Source organism: Lipotes vexillifer, unplaced genomic scaffold, assembly GCF_000442215.2.
Source record: "Lipotes vexillifer unplaced genomic scaffold, Lipotes_vexillifer_v1.1 scaffold23, whole genome shotgun sequence".
Taxonomy (NCBI): domain Eukaryota; kingdom Metazoa; phylum Chordata; class Mammalia; order Artiodactyla; family Lipotidae; genus Lipotes; species Lipotes vexillifer.
Window position 1 is genome coordinate 87,776 of NW_006796283.1, and position 19,707 is coordinate 107,482.

A 19,707-nucleotide genomic window follows, 5' to 3' on the forward strand; every position below is an offset into this window, starting at 1 on the left:
GGCTTTCTCTAGTTGCGGCGAGCGGGGGCTACTCTGCGTTGCGGTGCGCGGGCTTCTCATTGCGGTGGCTTCTCTTGTTGTGGAGCGCGGGCTCTAGGCGTGTGGGCTTCAGTAGTTGTGGCTCGTGGGCTGTAAGGGCTCAGGCTCAGTAGTTGTGGCGCACGGGCCTAGTTGCTCCACGGCACATGGGATCTTCCTGGACCAGGGCTCGAACCCACGTCCGCTGCGCTGGCAGGCACATTCTTAACCACTGCACCACCAGGGAAGCCCCTTGCTTCCCCTTTGAGAGTGGAGCTGGCCTGTCATAAATGATTGTTTTTAGTTTAACAAGATATGTATCCAAAGCACTTTTGACTACGTATAAACTTATTTTTGAGTCTGTTAAAACAGATGCATGGAAGGGAAGTTTCAGATCTTGCATGCCTGCCCCTGATCCTTTTCTTTCTGTTTTCCTTCAGTGTCTGTATTGAACAGGAATTGATATACTGTCAAGCCACTTCCCCTCCCATCTTCACCCCTGCCCCCAACCCCGGGAGACTTTGCTTCCAGTGTCATCAAGAAAATTGAGGTTGCTATTTCATTTCTTTCCCCACCGTAAACTGTGGTGAGTCTGCCCTTCCCTAGCTCCTTCCCTTCTGCGATCCTGGGAGCCCCTTAGTGACCCCCTTCTTTTGTCTTACTCCTCAGCCAGGCTCCTGGCCAGGGGAGCCTGCATGAGTGGTCTCCACTCTTGCTTTCCTCCTTGAGGCCCTCGAACGTGCTTCTGCTTCCACTACTGATTCCAGCTGCCCTATCCTTCTAGATCACCGTTACGGATTCTCCTTAGCCTGTCACTTGGACGTGGGTGGTGCTTAGGGTTCTGCTTCTGACCCACTGCTGTCAGAATGTACAGTTCAGGCCCCGAGCTGCAGGGTCGTGTGTGTGTGTGTGTGTGTGTGTGTGTGTGTGTGTGTGTGTGTGTGTATGTTACTGGCTGGTCTGTGAGTGTCAGTGTACTGTTTACTGGTGTCTTCCACGTACCTTTTTATCCGAGCCTCTAAAACTCTTAAAACTGAACTTATTTCATCACTGCCCAAAGCAGGAAAGAACCCACTTGTCCTGTGGCATCTCTCCTCTGGGTGGAAGGCACCATCACCCCAAGCTGGAGACGTTCTCCTGGTACCATTTGCTGTCACAGGCCCCTGGCCACCTCAGGTTTCTCCCGTTCTTGGATAGGGCGGGGTATCCCCGCCACTGCCCCCACCCAGCTTAGCCTGCACTGTGTGGTCCCTTCTTCATTGGTCTGCAGGTCCTGCTACAGCAGGGCCACCGCTCAGTCATCTCTGCACCTGCAGGTCCTGGTGCCCAGGCAAAGCTTAGCCAACTGCAGCATGTCATTTATCAGAGGTCCTTGTGTTAGGAAGGCAGTTGGTTTTGAGTTGTATGGTTATGTGAAAGCTTAATATTGTTTTTAGATATAAAAATACTATGGCAAAGATTCACAGGTGTCTTGATGGAGCGTTCATTTCGGACTGATGCTTGTTTGGAAATGCACAGATATTTTGCAGAGTAAGTATACGAAATAATTGCCATTCTGTGACACACATTGGAAATTATGGGCTGTTGTGATAAAATGGCTCAAAGACGGATGTAAAAATCCCCTGTGAGAGGAAGATCTTCAGCTTGTGGGGAAAAGTTAGTATCAGAAACCTTAGAGTAAAGGATCTTAAAGCAGTCCATTGTCTACTGAGAGCAAAGAGCCTGGCTTCTGGGACCCAGGCTCGTATGTCAGCTCAGTCATGCACCCTGCACCAGTTCCCTAACCCCTCTGGACCTCAGTTTTGTCACCTGTGAAATGAGGATGATAACGGTGTCTCTTTGACAGGGTTGTTAGGTCGATTATGAATAATACAGATGGAGCTCGTAGCGGTGTCTGTGCTGGGTGTCAGTCACGTGGGCGTGTGGTTCAGTTCTGTATCTGATCTGTTCCTCCGTGAAGGCCCAGCGCTGTGCCCCGTAGTGAGAGAGACAAGAGGACCTTGGCAAGCTTAGTCTAACTGAGCAGATTCCATGGGTTCTCTTGGGTCGCTTATGTTTCACTTTTTAATAAATGGGGAAATTATTGTCTGTGCTTCCTCAGTTAGAGGCGAGAGGGCATTTACCCTCACAGGAGACAGGGAGGGAGTGTGTGTGTTGACCTTAGAATCTTGCAAATTAATTTCTTCATTTAATTCTTAAGTCTGGCACCTGCCAGTGCAACTGTGTTTTTAGGGAAAAAAGGCTGGAAAAAAAGGCTTCTTTTGTTTGAGTGATGCTTTGGGTGGTGGGTGCTGATATCAAATGCGTGCTCCCTAGTACACAGTCTAAAAGTTACGGGTGGAGCTGTGTCGTGTGGCCGCACGTCATGGATTTGGGTACCGACTGTGCTGCCTGGCTCCTGTGAGGTCACAGGCAGGCGAGTTAACCTTGAGCTTCTGTTTCCTTTTGGTGAAAGCGGGATGGTTGGTGGTACTCTGGGATCCCTGAGGATTAAGTGCAGCGAGTTAACGTTGTAAGTTGTAACGCACTTGCCAAGAGTAGAAGGTAGCCAAACATTGTGGCTGTCACTGTTAGAGGCTTCGTAAGGGACGTGGGGAGACCTTGTTATAACATTTCTAAAAAGAAAAAGGGCCAGTTACTTACCAATATTTAAAGCATTCTTTTGTAAAGATGGGATTTACAGCTATTTTAAGACTGTGGGGAAGAGTGATGTCAAAAGGTGAATCTGAGGATAACGAAGCTTATTTCTAAATGGAATAAGGGATTTTAGTATTCCGAGTGGGACTTCTGATGAAAATACAGTTCAGTTAGTAGGAGATAATTGTCCCCAAAAGAGGGATCATCACTTGCTGAACAGTCACCGAACACCCACTGTGATGTGCTGGGCATCCAGACGTGAATGAGACGGGTCCTGCACGTAAACACCTTTCTGGATGGTGTCTGATTAAGGAGGCCTGCCCAGCTGTCACTGTTAAAAGAGCCTGTATCTTTTAAGTCTGTTCCCGAATACTGTTACATCGTTTTTTAAGCCCTTTCTGTTTCTTATTAAAACAGTCCTTGTGCTCCCTAGTGATATTATCACAGGAAGGTAAATAAATGTCATAAGTGTTTGGGGGGAAATATTTTTGAAAATTTAAATCATTAAATAATTACGTGATGTTGAACGGAACGAAACTGTAACACAGCCTGCCTTCGCTTTGGATGTGACATGTGCTCTGTTGAAGAGGGTCCCCTCCCAGGGCAGAGCGTGAGAGTTGTTCACGAGATGCCATTAACGTCTTCACTGTGCTTCCTCTTTCAGAGTTACTGGAGAACGTAACCCTGATTCATAAACCAGTGTCATTGCAACCCCGCGGGCTGATCAATAAAGGAAACTGGTGCTACATTAATGCTGTATCCTTCTCAGAGGCTGTCCCCAAGGCTGGCTTTCTGCAGCTTCCTCTTCCTTGGGCACATTCGACTTAGTTCCGCTTCTGTGGGGTGTCTACCCCACATTTTGAATCCAAAACCTCGGTTTCTTACTGCTTATTAACTGGGCTATTCGTGACCAAAAAGAGAGAGATGATTTGTTGACCTGTGACTGACAGAATCAGGCAAGTTTCTCGTTAAAATGGTCCTGAATAACAGGGCAGAGTGACCACTTAAACTGGAAATCCTGTGTTAATTGATTTGATTATCTTGGTTGAATCCAGTTCTTACTTATAAACTACTTGGATATCACAAGGCAGTTATCCCCGGGATTATTTGGTTTTATTCCCTTTGTGTTTACGTATCTAAGTCGTTCGGTGTCCTTGGCTTGCTTAGTTTTATACGCTCTTGTGTTTTACGTGCCTTTCCACAGTTTGGAGCATCGGTTTTATTTCCTTTACGCTTCCTTACTGCCATCATTTAGACACTGCAGGCACTGGTTGCTTGCCCTCCGATGTATCACCTGATGAAGTTCATTCCTCTGTATTCAAAAGTGCAAAGGCCTTGTACGTCCACACCCATGATAGATAGCTTGTAAGTAAGCTGCTGAAAATGTGTTAAGGGGTGGGCTTTTCCCCCTCTGACAGTTAGATTCAAATAGCAAAGTTCTTGATTTCCTGCAAATGAATCCTGTAATTCCTTTTTTTTTTTTTAATGTGCTGTTCATGATTTTCTATGGAAGTTAACCAGAAATGGAATTGGAACATTGTTTATCTGTGTTCTTTAGATTCAGTTGAATAAATTTTAGTGTTTACCAAATTATATCACTTGAAATATACCAAAAACTTACGTAGAAAAGATTTACGAGCTCACTAACTATTACAGCATTGGTTATCTAAAGTTTGCTATCTTCATGCTAGATAACGTTCTACTTAGCCATCAAGGCTTTTTAGTAATAGTATGTCTTTTAAAAAAAAAAAGTACTAAACATTTTTTCCCCCCCACCCCCGTGTCTAGTGTTCGGCTAATGAATGAGTTTACTAATATGCCAGTACCTCCAAAACCCAGACAAGGTGAGTAAAAACGAGGGTTCCGATGCCATTACATTTTGGGAGTTATGAAGTCAGGTGACTGAGTTTGAGAAATTCAGGCTTGCTGGAAAGAAAATGTCTCTTTACATGCAGGTTGCTACACCTATACTATTCTCAGCACTGGTCGGGTGTTGGGGGAGCTTTGATGATTATGCCTTTTGTCATGTTAAGACTTGTAAAGATCTGTGTCCTGTTTCCGTTGCAGCTCCTGGGGATAAAGCCGTGAGGGACGTCCGCCCGGGAGCTGCCTTTGAGCCCACGTACATTTATAGACTGCTGACAGTTATCAAGTCGAGCCTGTCCGAAAAGGTTGGGGCTGCCGCTGCGTAGCCAGCGTGACGCTTGTGCCTTACCTGTTGCGTATTCAGTGCTTGCCCTCTGCTTGCACTGCGGCGATTAAGTGGGTGTTCAGTGGATCTAGGCTTGCTCTGGAGTCAGTTGCTAGGATGAATTAGAGTATGGGATGATAATGATGGTAATCAGAGACAACTCGTGTCATTTACTATGACCAACCACTGCTGTAAGTTCGTTCCATCCGTTAACTTACTTAACCCTGTGAATAAAGTGTGATTATTGTCTGCTTGTTGCATTTGAGAAAAGGGAAGTCATTGTCCCAGGTCACAGCTAAGCAGTGGCAGAGCCTGGCAGCGCGGAGTTAGCTCCTTCACTTCCGCACGGAGTGCGCTGCGGCCGGGAGGGGGGCCTTCAGGAGCGCCGCATCTTCTCCACGCTCCCTCAGGGCCGTCACTTTTAATCGTACACTTTGCTGCTGAAGGCATGGGGCCAAGGGCCACGGAGGTCTTGTAAAGGGCCCTGACGGCGTTCGGGGTAAATCAGGGGCAGCCTTCGCACAGGTAACCGGAGCGTTTCTTTCCTCCCCGACAGAGTTCGTGATGAGTCAGTACAAGCAATTGAAATGATGCTAGAAAAGGGCAATTCTTCAGGAAATATTCAAGGAAATTATGTTAAAACTGACTAAAGTAGTATTGTTTGCAGCCCCTTTGTTTCGAAGAAGAGGGAGTACTCAGGGCACTGCAGCCGCGTACCACCGGGGGCTCTTCATGTGCCCATGGCCTAGCCTTTGCTGTTAAGCTCAGGATTTGGGGGTGTTGCTACTGTTAGGAAGGCGGGCATGGAGTGAACGGTGCCCTCTGCTTCAAAGAGCGCCTCGTCCAGTAGGGGAGTTAGTACTTGAAGCACTAAGACAGGTGAGTGCGCAGGTGCTGTAGAAGCCAGGGGCGGGCCCCCAGCTCAGGGGGAGCAGAGGTAAAGCTCAGGATGCTTCTCGTGGCTGAGCAGCGCTGAGATCCTGCAGCTTTCGAAGTTACATTACTTGTGGCTTGTTGGGGTCTGCAGGACCACCCTCAGGGTCGAGGATTCGCTAGAAGGTCTCACGGGACTCAGGAGCTGTTACCCTCAGTTCGGATTCAGTACAGCCCGAGGACACAAAGCAAAATCGGCACAGGGTGAAGACTCGGACAGCGTCTGCAGGAAACCTGGAGACTCGTCTCCGGGCGTAGCCACACAGGACGCTCTCAGTTCCTCCCACGTCAGACTGTGGCAGCTGTGTGGCTTGTGGTCCACCAGGGAAGCTCCTCAGCAGCTCAGTGTCCTAGGGTTTTGCTAGGGGCTGCTCACATAGGCACCCTACCCTCTGCCTCTCACAGACTCCAGTCCAGACTCCTGGGGGGAAAGCCAGTGCTCAGCACAAACCACACTGTTGGCACAATTTGGCACGCTCCCTTTTCAGTTCTTGGAATGGTGGGAACCCTCCTGAAATCCAAGTTCCCAGATGCCAGCCAAGGACCAGCCCAGCGAGCAGGCCTTTCCCAGCACTGTTAACTCTTTGCTGCGTCTTGGGCTGTGCCAGCCTCTGCCCTTTCCCGCAGACACACACACACCAAACAGCCCCGTCCACAGCTATAGTTCCCTTGGAGCAAACAGATCTACTCAGAGACCGCAAGCAGAAGAATTTGCAGATCCTTGGAACACTCACGCCGTTATGCTCCAAAGAATGAAATGTGAACCAATCATGATAAATTATATAATCAGATGAAACCAGTGTAAGATTATACAGCTCTTGTGTGACCATATTGTGTGATTCATCTGCGAATGGTTGTACTGATGTGTGTAAAGCAGGCAGCTTTTTAAATCAATAGAGTTTTTCACGTATAATTTGGGTCCTTTCTCCTGTGGTTGCCCATCATCAAAAATCAAAGGAGACATACAGGGCTGTTAGTTTTACAACTTGCAGTGTGAGTGGTAACCCCTGGGGTTGTGCATTCTGTTTCATTTAAACAAAAAAGCAACTTGTGAAATAACTTTTTTATTATAAAGGTAATGTATACTTACTGTAGAAAATTTCGAAATTACAGAAAAGCAAAATTAAAAAGAAATCCCTGTTCTTTTGCTTAGAGATAGATATTTAATCCTCCCCCGCTCGCACACCCAGTCTTCCCCCACTTCACACATCTTAACTGTCCAAAGAAAAATTCATGTGATTTCTGGGAGAGACTTTTTGTTAAATCATACTGAAAATTTAAGAGAAGGCATAGTTTGTATATGCAGGTAACACATTCCGTGCAGGCCTTGAAGAGTAATTGGTTAAGATTAACGTGACCCTGTTTGACCTTCTCAGGGTCGACAAGAAGATGCTGAGGAGTATTTAGGCTTCATTCTAAATGGACTTCACGAGGAAATGCTGAACCTGAAGAAACTTCTCTCACCAAATAATGAAAGTAGGTTATGGTGTGCTTGCTACAGAATTGGCTAGAACATTTTCTTAAGAATTATTCTTAAACAAATGCCATATGTATGCTCATATACTAAGCTGCCTTTCCCGCCAACAGTCATTCGCCCTTCAAAAATCACTTATTTACTCATTAAGGTAACTAGTTACTTTTACATTGCTTATTGTGTACCACTGAGAATGTTGTTTGTATATTTCAAATACATAAATGTATTTCCAGAACCTCTGCTTTTTCCCCTTCAGTTTGTAATTAGGAAAATGATTACACATAGAGAAAAACTGAAAGAATAGGTTGGTTACCTGCGTAACCAGTGGATTCCACAGTTGCTACTGTGTCGCCTTATTGATCCTCTTTCTACTTCCCCAGCCCCCCGCGACATTTTTCCCCAAGGGATTCAAAATCAAGTTGCAGATGGCATTTTAGTTCACCCCAAATGGTAAAGCATGGGTCTCCTGAGATAGGGATGGCTCTCCCACGTGGCCCGAGTCCCTTCGCCAATGATGGGGTCCACCTGCAGTTACGCAGCAGAGTCTGCTTCCCCGTCCCGCCTGACGTCTTCTCCAGGTGTCCCACGGCACCTTCACGCGCCGCTCACACCAGCAGGGGGATGCTGTGCCATCACACACATTGCTTTTGTCCTCAGTGTAGAATACACCCGCATCTCACTTGAAAGCTCCAGTGGACAAATCTGTGTAGGTGGTTTATGTAGAACTTTGAGTTTTTGCTCTTTGTGTGAATAGTAGCCTAAGCAGAGTCTGCTTTTCAGAACTTACTGTTTCCAACGGACCCAGAAGCCACTCGGTGAACGAAGACGAGCAAGAAGAACCAGTCGAAGGAAGTGAGGACGAATGGGAGCAAGTGGGCCCCCGAAACAAGACTTCGGTCACTCGCCAGGCGGATTTTGTTCAGACCCCCATCACTGGCATTTTTGGTGGCCACATCAGGTTTTATGCTTTTCTGGAATAATTTAGCATTTGCCTTTTTCACGGTTTTGCCATTTTGCTGGAGGGGGGAGGTGTAAGATTTGTCCTAAGAGATTTGGGGCTGGGTGGTTTGCCTTTGCGCCCTGTGCCCGCTCTGTTCTTGGACTTGCTGACGCTCGTCCTGCCGGCCCCACGGCGGCTTCCTGCAGAGGGCGCTGCCCCCGCCTGTCTGCCAGGGCCTCCCCACCCCTCAGCGACACTGACATTCCCTCCATCCAGCTGCTCACAGCCGGGTAGGAAGAGAAAGACAAGTTAATGGAAATACATGTTTTGTTAAGAGAAGAAATTCATGTATCTGATTGGAGGAATTGTAGACACGGGAGCTAGGTGAGCTCGGAAGCTGAGAGAGTGCAGAGGGAGATGCTTTTACACAGAGGAGGACACGTGGCCTTCTGGAGTACCTAGGCACCTCCCCTGCCCCAGTTCCCTCAAACTAGCTGCCCTTTGCTCATCATGGAGTCCTTCTAGAAGGTTTTTTTAAAACCCACATTTGTTTATTATTATTATTTTTGGCTGTGTTGGGTCTTCGTTTCTGTGTGAGGACTTTCTCTAGTTGTGGCGAGCGGGGGCCACTCATCATCACGGTGCACGGGCCTCTCACTGTCGCGGCCTCTCTTGTTGCGGAGCACAGGCTCCAGACTCACAGGCTCAGTAGTTGTGGCTCACGGGCCTAGTTGCTCTGCGGCATGTGGGATCTTCCCAGACCAGGGCACGAACCCGTGTCCCCTGCATTAGCAGGCAGACTCCCAACCACTGCACCACCAGGGAAGCCCTAGAAGGTTTTTACTTATTTACGTTAGAGCTGTTTCGTGCCGCCATTATGTGGAATTCAGTAGAACTTGCACTGACCGCGAGGACCTCCTCACCCCTCCAGAGGCTGCAAGGACCGCATTATAGCATCATTTCCTTCTGAAGACCTTACAGCTTCACCTACAGGAGTGTGGTTTTAGTTCTTTTAGTGAGCCTCTTAGCCTTTCGTCCTCCCAGAACAAGAAGTAACACCCTTTTCGAGGCATCAAAAGTCAGTTCAGTCTCTCTGCTCTAAAACAGTTTAGGTTGAGCACCTTGCCACAGGCTAATGAAATCCTCAGAAATGTGCCCGACCCCCTCCCAAGCTGGTCACACGACACTGAACACGTCATTTCTGTGCCCTCGGCTGTGAGCTAGACTTTGCAGGCCCCTTTCTGTTGTGGAGTCTCGTGTCAGCCTCCTGACACCCAGCCCCACCCCTATGGCTGCAGCTTGTTTTCGCCAGATGCAGATCCTTGGGAAGGGCCCTTTTGGGAGAGGGAAGTGGGGCTCCAGTTTGGTGACCAGCAGTGAGAGGAGGCTGTCTGCGCGCTTAACTCTTTGTTAGCCGAGCAGCCTGATGTTGTCCCCCTCGGGGTGCTCACTGAGGGTGGGGGAGAAACGAGGGTGCGGACCAGTGGCTGTGATGAGGGCTCCGTGTTTGTGGGGAGGCACAGCAACCGGATTGCAAGGCGACAAAGATCCCAAATGTGTTTGAGAATAAGCAGTGGGAAAAAGTAGAATCCACTTTGGAGGAATCGCTAGCGCGCCCCAGATGACTTCACGGCCCTGTAGCCTCAGCCTCTCTGTAGGCTCTTGGCCTTGAAATTGGGTGTTGATTTTTTTTTTTTTTTAACTATAAAGCAAAGATACAGAACTACTCCTTGTAACTTAGGAGCTGCTTTTGTGTGTGTAGTAGGTACCATTAAGCATGATTCTTTCTTTTTTTTTTTTTGCGGTACGCGGGCCTCTCACTGCTGTAGCCTCTCCCGTTGCGGAGCACAGGCTCCGGACGTGCAGGCTCAGCGGCCATGGCTCACGGGCCCAGCCGCTCCGCGGCATGTGGGATCTTCCCGGACCAGGGCACGAACCCGTGTCCCCTGCATCAGCAGGCGGACTCTCAACCACTGCGCCACCAGGGAAGCCCTAAGCATGATTCTTAATGGTGTGTGGCCTGCGAGATCTTAGTTCCCCGACCAGGGATCGAACCCAGGCCCCCAGCAGTGGAAGCACGGAATCCTAATCGCTGGACCACCAGGGAACTCCCAAGCATTATTCTTTATTCAGACCAACTGAAAGGTTTTCTCCTAAAATACATGCTCTTTTGGTGCCTTTCCAGTTACCCCAGAAAGACTAGCACCTTTCTCCACCTTGTCCGCCCTTTTGCTAAAGTCCAGGCCCATTACTGCTGTTCCCACTATTTTCCCACTATTCTTCTCTGGAACCAAGGGAACGGCCGCCCCCTCAAGGCTTCCTCCTCACAGGGAGCCTGGAGGTGCCTCCTGTGCTGTGTGTCGGGAAAGCAGTGTGTGAGACGGAAAGCTGGCAACAGAGCCACTCGCCTGCCCTTCGCAGCAGTCTGACTACCTGTCCACCCCTTTTATTCGTGTGTAAACTGGGGCACTCAGGCTGCAGAGAGACAATCCCACGTTGAACTCCTGGAACATCTTGCTGAGGCTACGTGAGACGTGGGCCCAACACAAAGTTTTACTCAGAAAAACTTGGACAAAGAAAAGTGAGATGAAAACCCAGCTAAGGAAGCAAGGCTCAGCTGGCAGCCTCCTCCTTGAGGGTGGTGGCCACCTTCCTGTCGCACACACCCTGCTCCCCTTCCTTTGAAAAGTCGTTTTCATAGGGGAGATGCTATCCAAATCATTCTGTTTACCTCGGGGTTTCCTCTTTTTTATTACAACAGGCTGTGACGCCTGAGAGGATAAAAAGTGTCAGCATTTTGACTCTGGGAAGATTGTCACCTTTGCTAATCTGCATTAAATAAAGTGGAGAGGAGGCATTTGGAAGGTGAAATAGGTTTTCTTCCAGAGCTATTAAGCTGGGAAATTTTTCAGCTGGTGGATTGAGTTGATAGAAATTCTTTCGAGGTGGTATTGAGTGGAATTATTTTAAAATTCTTGGGTGTGTTTTTAGCATTTCTGTTCTCTCTGGTCTTCTGGCGGCGACACTGAGTGATCTCGCTTGCAGTGTTTGTTGCTCTTGTCCTGCTGCATAACCTCGGGGAGAGTGGGAAGGCGAGCTCTTAGATGCGGTGTGTTTTCCACTTTCAGGTCTGTGGTTTACCAGCAGAGTTCAAAAGAATCTGCCACCCTGCAGCCATTCTTCACGCTGCAGCTGGATATCCAGTCGGACAAGATACGCACCGTCCAGGATGCATTGGAAAGCCTGGTGGCAAGAGAGTCTGTCCAGGGTTATACCACCAAAACCAAACAAGAGGTACGTTCACAGTTGGTCTTGGATCTTTATCCGGGGGCCCTCTGGGGTGGGCGAAAGAGCACAGACTCTGGAATGAGGAGAAGTGGGTTTCAGCTCTGCCTCTCAAATCGGTTGCTTACCCTTTTTTTTGGACTGAAAGCTTCCACATTCTGAGAATGAAATGGTTGAAACAGATGATCCTCCCAAGTTTCCTTGGCTCTAAGTCATGAAACACAGGTCACAATCTTTGGGGTTATTTATTCTGAGCTGCGTTTCATTTGCTGGCTATCCAGTCATGGCACCGTAGAGTGAATACCACCTCCGACAAAGGCCGATAACTCATTCACATTCCTGATACCATAGAGCACAATTTCATGAGATAGTTAGGATATAAAAGATGATGTTCTAATCTGGTTTGCATTTGATTGTAGATCTTCAAGGTCGTTGAAAAATAGAAAGTAATTGTTCTGGTGCCTGTTAACTCTTTGATTTGATCTGAAAAAAAGATAAAGTCTCGAGTCTTTCAGCGTTCAGGAGTCAAGAGGAAGCGTGTCAGCTCCGTCGAGAGAGGCGATAATTCCCTGCCCTCTTGTTAGCTGCTGGCCGTCCAGATGTGCCAGTTAGGCCCGACTTCTCCGCAGTAGAGCGTGCCTTCTCTGTTATGTATCCTAGGTCGTGGCTGTGCATTCATAGAGGTGTGTTGGGGAGATGAATGTAGACTGGCTAGGGCGGTGCCTTTTTGAACAGTTGAGAGCATTCCTGTGAGGCCTGATTTCAGTAGCCGTGTGTGGCGGCTACAGGGTGAGCCAGCACGGCCCAGTGTAGGAAACCTGCCAGCACCTCGTGGGGCCAAGGGCGCTGCTCTTGCCTCGCAGCTCGGGCTCCACCCACGTGAAGAGGAGCAGAGGCGGGGTGTGGAGAGCGTCCGTCCGTCCACTGTGAGTTGGTTGGTCAAGCCAGCCTTTCGGGGCATCTGCAGAAGTTAGGCTTAGTTCTCCCCCGTGTCTTCTAATTGCTTCTCGTGGGCAATTTTGTTCAAAAAGTAAAAGTGGTAGGAGCCGGAAGAGAATCCCGGCAGTTTTTCCTTAGAGAAACGGTGGAACTTAATGGGAGAGAGAGAGTGGGTACTTGTTCTCGGGAGGCCGGGTCACGTACTGGCTGTGGGACTGTCCACCTGCTCGTCTGGGGCAGCGGTGTCTCCAGAGGTGGACTCGCCATCCTGGCCCCTCCCCACTGGAGCCGCCGATCCTGCTGGGGAGGAGGGCAGCCTTTCCCTGCGCTCCCAGGACAGCCCTCTGGGGATATGTCTGTTTTCCTCGATTGCTCCTGCTGCAGTTAAACTGCTGTTTGGGCAGAGGTGGGTGGGGCGTGATGACTGAGGTAGCGGTGGCTGTGGTTGTTGGCCTAGGGTCAGAGGAGGGTGAGGAAAAGGTGATGGATTCTAGATGGCAGGTTTGGAGGAAGGAGTCACGGAAGAAGTGGCATCTTGGTGGAGTCTTGAAGACGGCAGAGAAGGCGGCTGGCCGTTCTTGCTCCGTGGCTGTGGAAGCAGGTGTCTGAGGAATGAGCTTGTACAGCGTGTCTGTGAGGAGCAAGTAACACATTTTCTGGAATGTGATTTTCTAATTTACTTTTTGAAGTACCTACTTTAATTTTATTAGGTTTTTAGGTCAAAAGTTGTTTTTCTGTGGGAACACAGGAAGATCGTGGGAAAATATGATTATACAAGATACTAGCTAAATAAAAAGGTCTGGGTTTGTTGGGTGTTAGAAAGTGTGGCTCAGTTTCTCTGGAAACCCGGAACACTCAGTTAAGGATTTGAGATTAGCCCCTTAACGAACAGAATCGCGCGTCACTAGCACTGAGAAACCATCCCAGAGGTACTTTAGTCTGACTATGATTTTACAAGTGAGGAAGCTGGAGTCTTACATCGTCATCGCTGGTTTTGACTGTGGAACTGGAGTCATGCTTTTTCTTCATTCACAATTCTTGGATGTGAGACACGACTGCAGAGACTCAATGGGAATGTCGAGGTGATCGGGCCATTTCCATGCCTGGGACCTCAGTCTGGGTGGGAAGACAGGCCTGAAAGGGTCTTCACCCCTAATACTAATAAACCAGCTGGCGGTGACCGCTAGGCTTGCTTCAGGTACCTTCAGCCAGATACGCGTGTAGTCCTCCGAAAGCTTTCTGGGTGTTTATTATATGCCGCTGTCTTTCGGATTGTTACGTGGACAAGTATTTCTACCGAAAGTATTCTCTGTCTAAATACTGGAAGCATCAACACGTTTGCAGATACAGAGAACAGTACATAAAGGGGTTAAGTTTGCTTGTGAAGATGCATTTTAATCAAAAGCAGTGTTCAGTAGACCGTGAAAGTTCATAAGGGGCATTTTGAATTGATAAAAGCAGAACTGTTATAAAAACCAGTGGTTACACTAAATAGCTTTGGAGTTGTCTAGAGCGTCTAATTCAAGAAACACATTGGCTTCGGCTTTATCAGTACTGTGAGAGTTATTTAAAAATAAGTTAATACATATGTAATTCAAGGTATTACTAAGTTAGCTTCTAAATTTTTATGCCAATTTAATGCCCTAGGACAAAGGTTCTTAACTTGGCTCAGGGACCTTTGGGACCCCCTGCAGTTGTGTCTGTAGGGATATATGCATTTTTCTAAGAGGAAGGTCAGTACCTCTCAAAAGATCCCATTAGATTCTCAAAAGACCCTGTGACTCAGGAAGCTTTGAGAAGCACTGCCCCAGAACATTTGAGTCTTGGAGCGAGAGGTGGGGTGGCGTCTGCCGCTCGGAGTAAGATGGCGTTTCCTGTGTGCTTTGTGTGTCTCAGGTTGAGATCAGTCGAAGGGTGACTCTGGAAAAGCTCCCTCCTGTCCTCGTGCTGCACCTGAAACGGTTTGTTTACGAGAAGACAGGTGGATGTCAGAAGCTTATCAAAAATATTGAATATCCTGTGGACTTGGAAATTAGTAAAGGTAATGACTCTGTAAGGCAAAAGCGTTTATGGTGACAGTGCCCTGGAGATCAGCCAGCTTCTTGACGCTTCAGCACTTTCTGTCATGTCAGGATTCAGAAGCTCTTCTCTTTCATGACTTTTTTGTTTTAAATTTCTTGACTGTTAATAGACCTTTAGGTTAAAATTTCTCACTAAAGTGGCCTTTTAAATTTTTATTTTATATTATTTTATTTTTTTTTGAGGTACGTGGGCCTGTCACTGCTGTGGCCTCTCCCGTCGCGGAGCACAGGCTCCGGACGTGCAGGCTCAGCGGCCGTGGCTCACGGGCCCAGCTGCTCCGTGGCATGTGGCATCTTCCCGGACCGGGGCACGAACCCGTGTCCCCTGCCTTGGCAGGCGGCCTCTTAACCACTGTGCCACCAGGGAAGCCCTAAAATGGCCTTTTAGAAATAAAGGCAAAAATAAATCATATGAAAGTATTACTAGGTAAGAAAAATACTAAATATAAAAAGTTTATGGGTCAGTGGTAGGAAATACTCTTCCTTATACTAGGCGTTAACAGCTGTGTGGAGCAGCCTGGCTAACTGGGCTTTTTAGCGGGTGGGGAGTGTTTCCCGCGGGCCCCGGGGCTTCCCCTGCCCTCCGGCGGCAGGGACCCTGGCCTTAGAGCTGCAGCCCCAGCCCCGGGTCTCCGCCAGGTCTCCAGGGCTCGGCAGCTTGGGCGCATCGTGCTGAAAGCACCTAGTTGTCGTGCTAAAAGTGAGCTTGAAGGAAAACTTCGCTGGAAAGCTTCAGAATTTGTGAGAAATGTTCTGTGCAACAGTGAAGTTCGATCAGGAACGTAACGAGCTAGAGGCGATGCTCAAAGTGTCCGGGGGCCTGGAGAACAGAAAAGAGGACATGGGCTGTCGTCCCTGGTCTCCTGGAGGAGCAAACTGCCATCCTCCTCCCTCCTCCCTCCCCACGCTGCCCGGCACTGGGACATGCCGGGTAGTGGGCCTGGGGTCACCATCGCTTCACCTGCACCCAGGCACGTTGCATTGCCTTCCCCCTAAGATTCGGACTCTGGCTCTCAGCCCTGTTCTCACGAGTTGCCACCTTCGTGCTGATAGGTTTGCCTCCTGTGCCAGTTCATGGTCCGTTTGAGGACTGGAAAGGGGAAGAAACGCCAGCTGAAAATCATCTTACTGTTGATTGGAGTTTTGTGGTCTGACTCACGTGTAAAACATTTTAAACTTTAGGCTTTCCAGGGCTGCTTTGCTTTTGTTTTTTTCTTTCCCATTTTTTAGAACATCTGCTTGTAAGGGGTTTCTAGCATGAGCCAGAGGCTCAGTATATGCCCCTGTGCTCTGATGGGTGGCTTCTGGTGACCTCCATTACTACCCTGCAGCTGGTCTTCCTCGCTGCTCAGTTTTTATGCAAATGAGGGGATGGATTTCTGTTTGGTCTCCCTGGTCCACTGGGTGGGTTAGTTGAATGGAGGCTGCTGTCTGCCCCTTTCTGGGAGCTCTGTGTGTCAGCGCTTTTATAGATTAAAGCTCTTGATATTTTGTTTTTCAGAACTGCTCTCTCCAGGGGTTAAAAATAAGAATTTTAAATGCCACAGAACCTATAGGCTATTTGCAGGTAAGTAAATTTGTACATTTTCCTGTTAAAGCAATGATGAAAAGGTTTATACCCTGGCACAATTTTGTTGTAATGCCACTTAACGTAGAGAATAGATTATTGGTATTGTGGACCTTATAAGTCCGGAAATCATTTGAAAATGTGTGTTTTACCTAAAGTTTGGTGTGTTTGGAATTTGACAGAATATTCTCTTGGCTCTAAAGCTCAGCCCAACGTGAGATGTCGTTTAACACGACTGTCTCTGTCTTGGAGCCAGAGGTGTGGGGTTGCCAGGCTGGGAACCCTCCCTGCCGCGGCCGTGGTGCCTGTAGGAGTGGGTGCTGAGGCGTGGCCCCAGCCAGGCTGGAGGAGCGTGGGCTCCTCAGTCGCCCACGATCTCCTGACCCCCCAGAGCTCCCCGCAGAGCCCGTCCATCTTCTCTGCCTCCCGTCCTTCCATCCTTCTTTCTCTTTTACAGCCCGCATCTTTTATGCCTTTGAGGCCTTATGTGTCTTTTAAGAGTTGCTGGTTGGAACGGTTGTGTTTGCTTGCCTGGCTGTTTTTTTTAGAATTTTCTAGCTGCTCTCCCACCGCTACTTTTGTGTTGCCTTTGGTGAGCCTGTCTGTAGTGACTGCTGTTTATTGGCCCTCACACGTTCATTGAGCCTTTTCACTGGATACTTTTTATGTAGTATCTCATTTAGTCCTTACAGTGTCCTGAGAGGTATGTGGCGCTATCCCCATTTTGTAAAAGGACAAACTGAAACTCGTGGAGGAACGTTGGCCGCTCTGTGCCCTTAAGTGGCAGAGCAGAGCTTCACACTCCTGCCCTCGGTCCACCCCTGAGCTCTTGGGATGTTGGATTGGGCCCTGGTCGTTGGGTGGGTCGGGTGCCAGGTTAGAAGGTGTTGAGCCCAGTTGGCCCTTTCCTCCCACCAGGACCTGCTCCCTCCAACTCGCTCTTCTGCCCAGAGGTGGCTGATCACGGACCTGGTGGGCAACACACTCCCGGCGTGTAGCCACCCTCCCCCTGACCTGCCTTGGGCTGGAAGCTCGGAGGCCTCTCTGTGGTCTTCCTCTGAGACCAGAGGGCCCCCAGGGTCCAGCCTGGCTCCCTGGGGTTTGGCACTGAGGTCCAAGGGTGATGACGTGTTTCTCCGAGTCTCCCTGCAGCCTCCCTTGGGTCCCTGCAGGGCAAGGTGATGATCGAGGGCAGGGTTAGCAAGTCTTGTCTCCTGGTCAGGGGGCCCTGGTGTGAGTGCACCCCTACCCCTCCCACCCGCCCCGGCCCGGGGCTCCTTCTGGAGTCGCTCTCGCCTGCACCCCTGAATCTGAGCCTTCGAATCTCAGAAATATGGTCACCGGATTGGTTGCAGTTTTCTGTAAACTGTGAGTAAAGAGGTGCTTTTAAAAATGGTTTTGATTGCGGGACAAAGAAAATGAGTTAGTATAGTGCGTGAGCTTTTGGAAAACTCTCATTCTCGGCTCTGCTTCTGTGATGTGGGCTTGCTGGGCATCTGTGACCCATCCCCGTGTTAGGTACAGGTCTGCTGCTTGAGAAACCTGAATACGGGTAGGGCGCTTCTCTTCTGAAGATTTAAAGTGAGGTCGTAGAGGAAACGCAAATCACTTAAACCCACAGGTCCTTTAAATCCTACTGACCCGTCACTTTAAAAAACCAAAACCAAGTCTGGTAGGTCTTAGAGGTGAAAATCCAGGACAGATGCCCCACAGCTGGATTTGGGGACAGAGGGACATGCTGGTGTCGGGGCTCCCCTTGCCCTGCGGCAGCCTCTCCATCGCTGTGACCTGCAGGACTACATGCAGCCGTGAGCTGCTGCTGGTTCTCTTGCTGGTTTCCCACTTGATAGCCCAACAGCCTTGCCGCCCCTCAGTGACCGGTCACGTTCGTCACTGGCGGGCCAGGGCCTCAGTATCCCCTGAGCCCCCGCAGAATGGCCTCTGCGCAGAGCCCAGCTCTGGGTGGATTTGGATGTCCCTACAAGTCGGGGAGCGTGCTGACGTTCAGGCTATTTATTGCTGAAATTTCGTACCAGATTGTGCCCCTCTCTCCAAGTGACTGTCCTTCATGCCACTCACGGCAACGCACAGCTCACCCTGGCCACACTGCTGCCCCCCGCCCTGGAATGTCACTGGAGGCTGTTTCCCTCACACAGGGTCAGGTCTGCTGCTGGCTGGGCCACCTCCCAGCCCCTTCTCTGCATAGAAGGGGGAGGATGTGCCCTTCCACTGTCTTTAATACCTCTTCAGCATCTTCCGACAGTTATATTTGTTGTAGACCTCTGACTAAGGCTTCCTGTTTGAATTATACAATTTTAATGAACATGGTAGTAGAAAAATTGGAAATTTTTTTTAAAAGAAAAAAAGAGCAATGACTGGTGTCTGCAGGGTGACTCTACAACTGCCCACTCAGCCCAGCTAACTGCGCTGGTGACCCTCCTGGGGCGGTGCTGTCCTTGTCACGGGAGACAGTCCACAGAAAACCTCAGATTCTTGTATTTTTCATGTAATGTAAGCATATTCTTACACCACCAAATACTTTTAATCTGGTCTACGAAAAAATTCACCTTATTGTAATGTAATGCACTCAGCATTCCTTCTAGTGTGAATATAGGCTTTTCCATGTTTTCACTCTGTCCAAGATTCAGATACTCTGTTGAGAACAGTCTGGAAGTGGAATTGGCTGGATCAGGGCCTGATGTTTGGGCCTCGGTGTGCGTTCCCAGAGGGCCATTGGCTGATGGCTCTGCAGGGAGCGTCTCTGTCCTGCTTCCCAGGGGACTGTCTCCTGTATCAAGTCTTAAGGCGGCTGACGAGCCTGCCTACAGGGCTGACAGATGGGACGACCCCATTAGTTGACATTTCTTTTATAGTGTGTGAGGTATTGAGCATTTTAAATATGTTATTAAGATGTAGATGTATGACTTTGTATTGTAGATTGTTGAACGGTTTTGAGTTGAAACAGCATTGCTTTGTATAATCCCACTTCTCTGTCCCACCTGCCTTGGTGCCAGGCCTTTCGTGGGACAGGCAGGTCTGTGGCGGGGGCAGGCGGGCACCTTAGGCGCTGGTGTGCGGAGCCGCTCTCACGGGCGCCCGGGCCCTCTCTTGCAGTGGTCTACCACCACGGCAGCAGCGCCACGGGCGGCCACTACACCACGGACGTCTTCCAGATCGGTCTCAATGGCTGGCTGCGCATCGACGACCAGACGGTCAAGGTGATTAACCAGTACCAGGTGGTGAAGCCCGCTGCCGAGCGCACAGCCTACCTCCTGTATTACCGCCGCGTGGACCTGCTGTAGCCGCCGCTGTGTGTGCCCGACGCTGCTTGTAGAGCACCGGCTCTCACCGACTCCCCTCCTCTCTTTAGTGGCTCTTTAGAGAGAAACTCTTTCTTCCTGTTGCAAAAATGGGCTAGAATGAAAGGAGATGCCTGGGGTTTGTGCACAACATAGTTTATGTTTTCTAACTTCCAAATCAAAATCATCTGGTTGAGACAGACTGTCGCTTGATTTAAGCAAATACACAAAAAACCACATTTCCGAAATAATGCCGATTCCTGAGTAAGAAGGGGAACTTGCATTTGATTCCCAGTCTAACTGCATAGTAGAATAAATCCTGCACCAGCAACAACACTTGTAA

The 19,707-nt window shown here is 49.1% G+C and overlaps 1 protein-coding gene across 1 annotated transcript in view; it reads left to right on the top strand.

Annotated features, from left to right (window-relative positions):
- USP10 (ubiquitin specific peptidase 10) overlaps positions 1–19,367 on the top strand; it is a 65,821-nt gene extending 46,454 nt beyond the window's left edge. Inside the window, exons 5-14 of the mRNA XM_007468462.1 lie at positions 3,320–3,411; positions 3,911–4,020; positions 4,444–4,499; positions 4,723–4,826; positions 7,156–7,255; positions 8,034–8,211; positions 11,322–11,487; positions 14,314–14,458; positions 16,000–16,065; positions 19,180–19,367. Of these exons, the coding sequence (XP_007468524.1) occupies positions 3,320–3,411; positions 3,911–4,020; positions 4,444–4,499; positions 4,723–4,826; positions 7,156–7,255; positions 8,034–8,211; positions 11,322–11,487; positions 14,314–14,458; positions 16,000–16,065; positions 19,180–19,367 (1,205 nt within the window). The remainder of the gene's footprint in view (positions 1–3,319; positions 3,412–3,910; positions 4,021–4,443; positions 4,500–4,722; positions 4,827–7,155; positions 7,256–8,033; positions 8,212–11,321; positions 11,488–14,313; positions 14,459–15,999; positions 16,066–19,179) is intronic.
- The last annotated feature ends 340 nt before the right edge of the window (positions 19,368–19,707 follow it).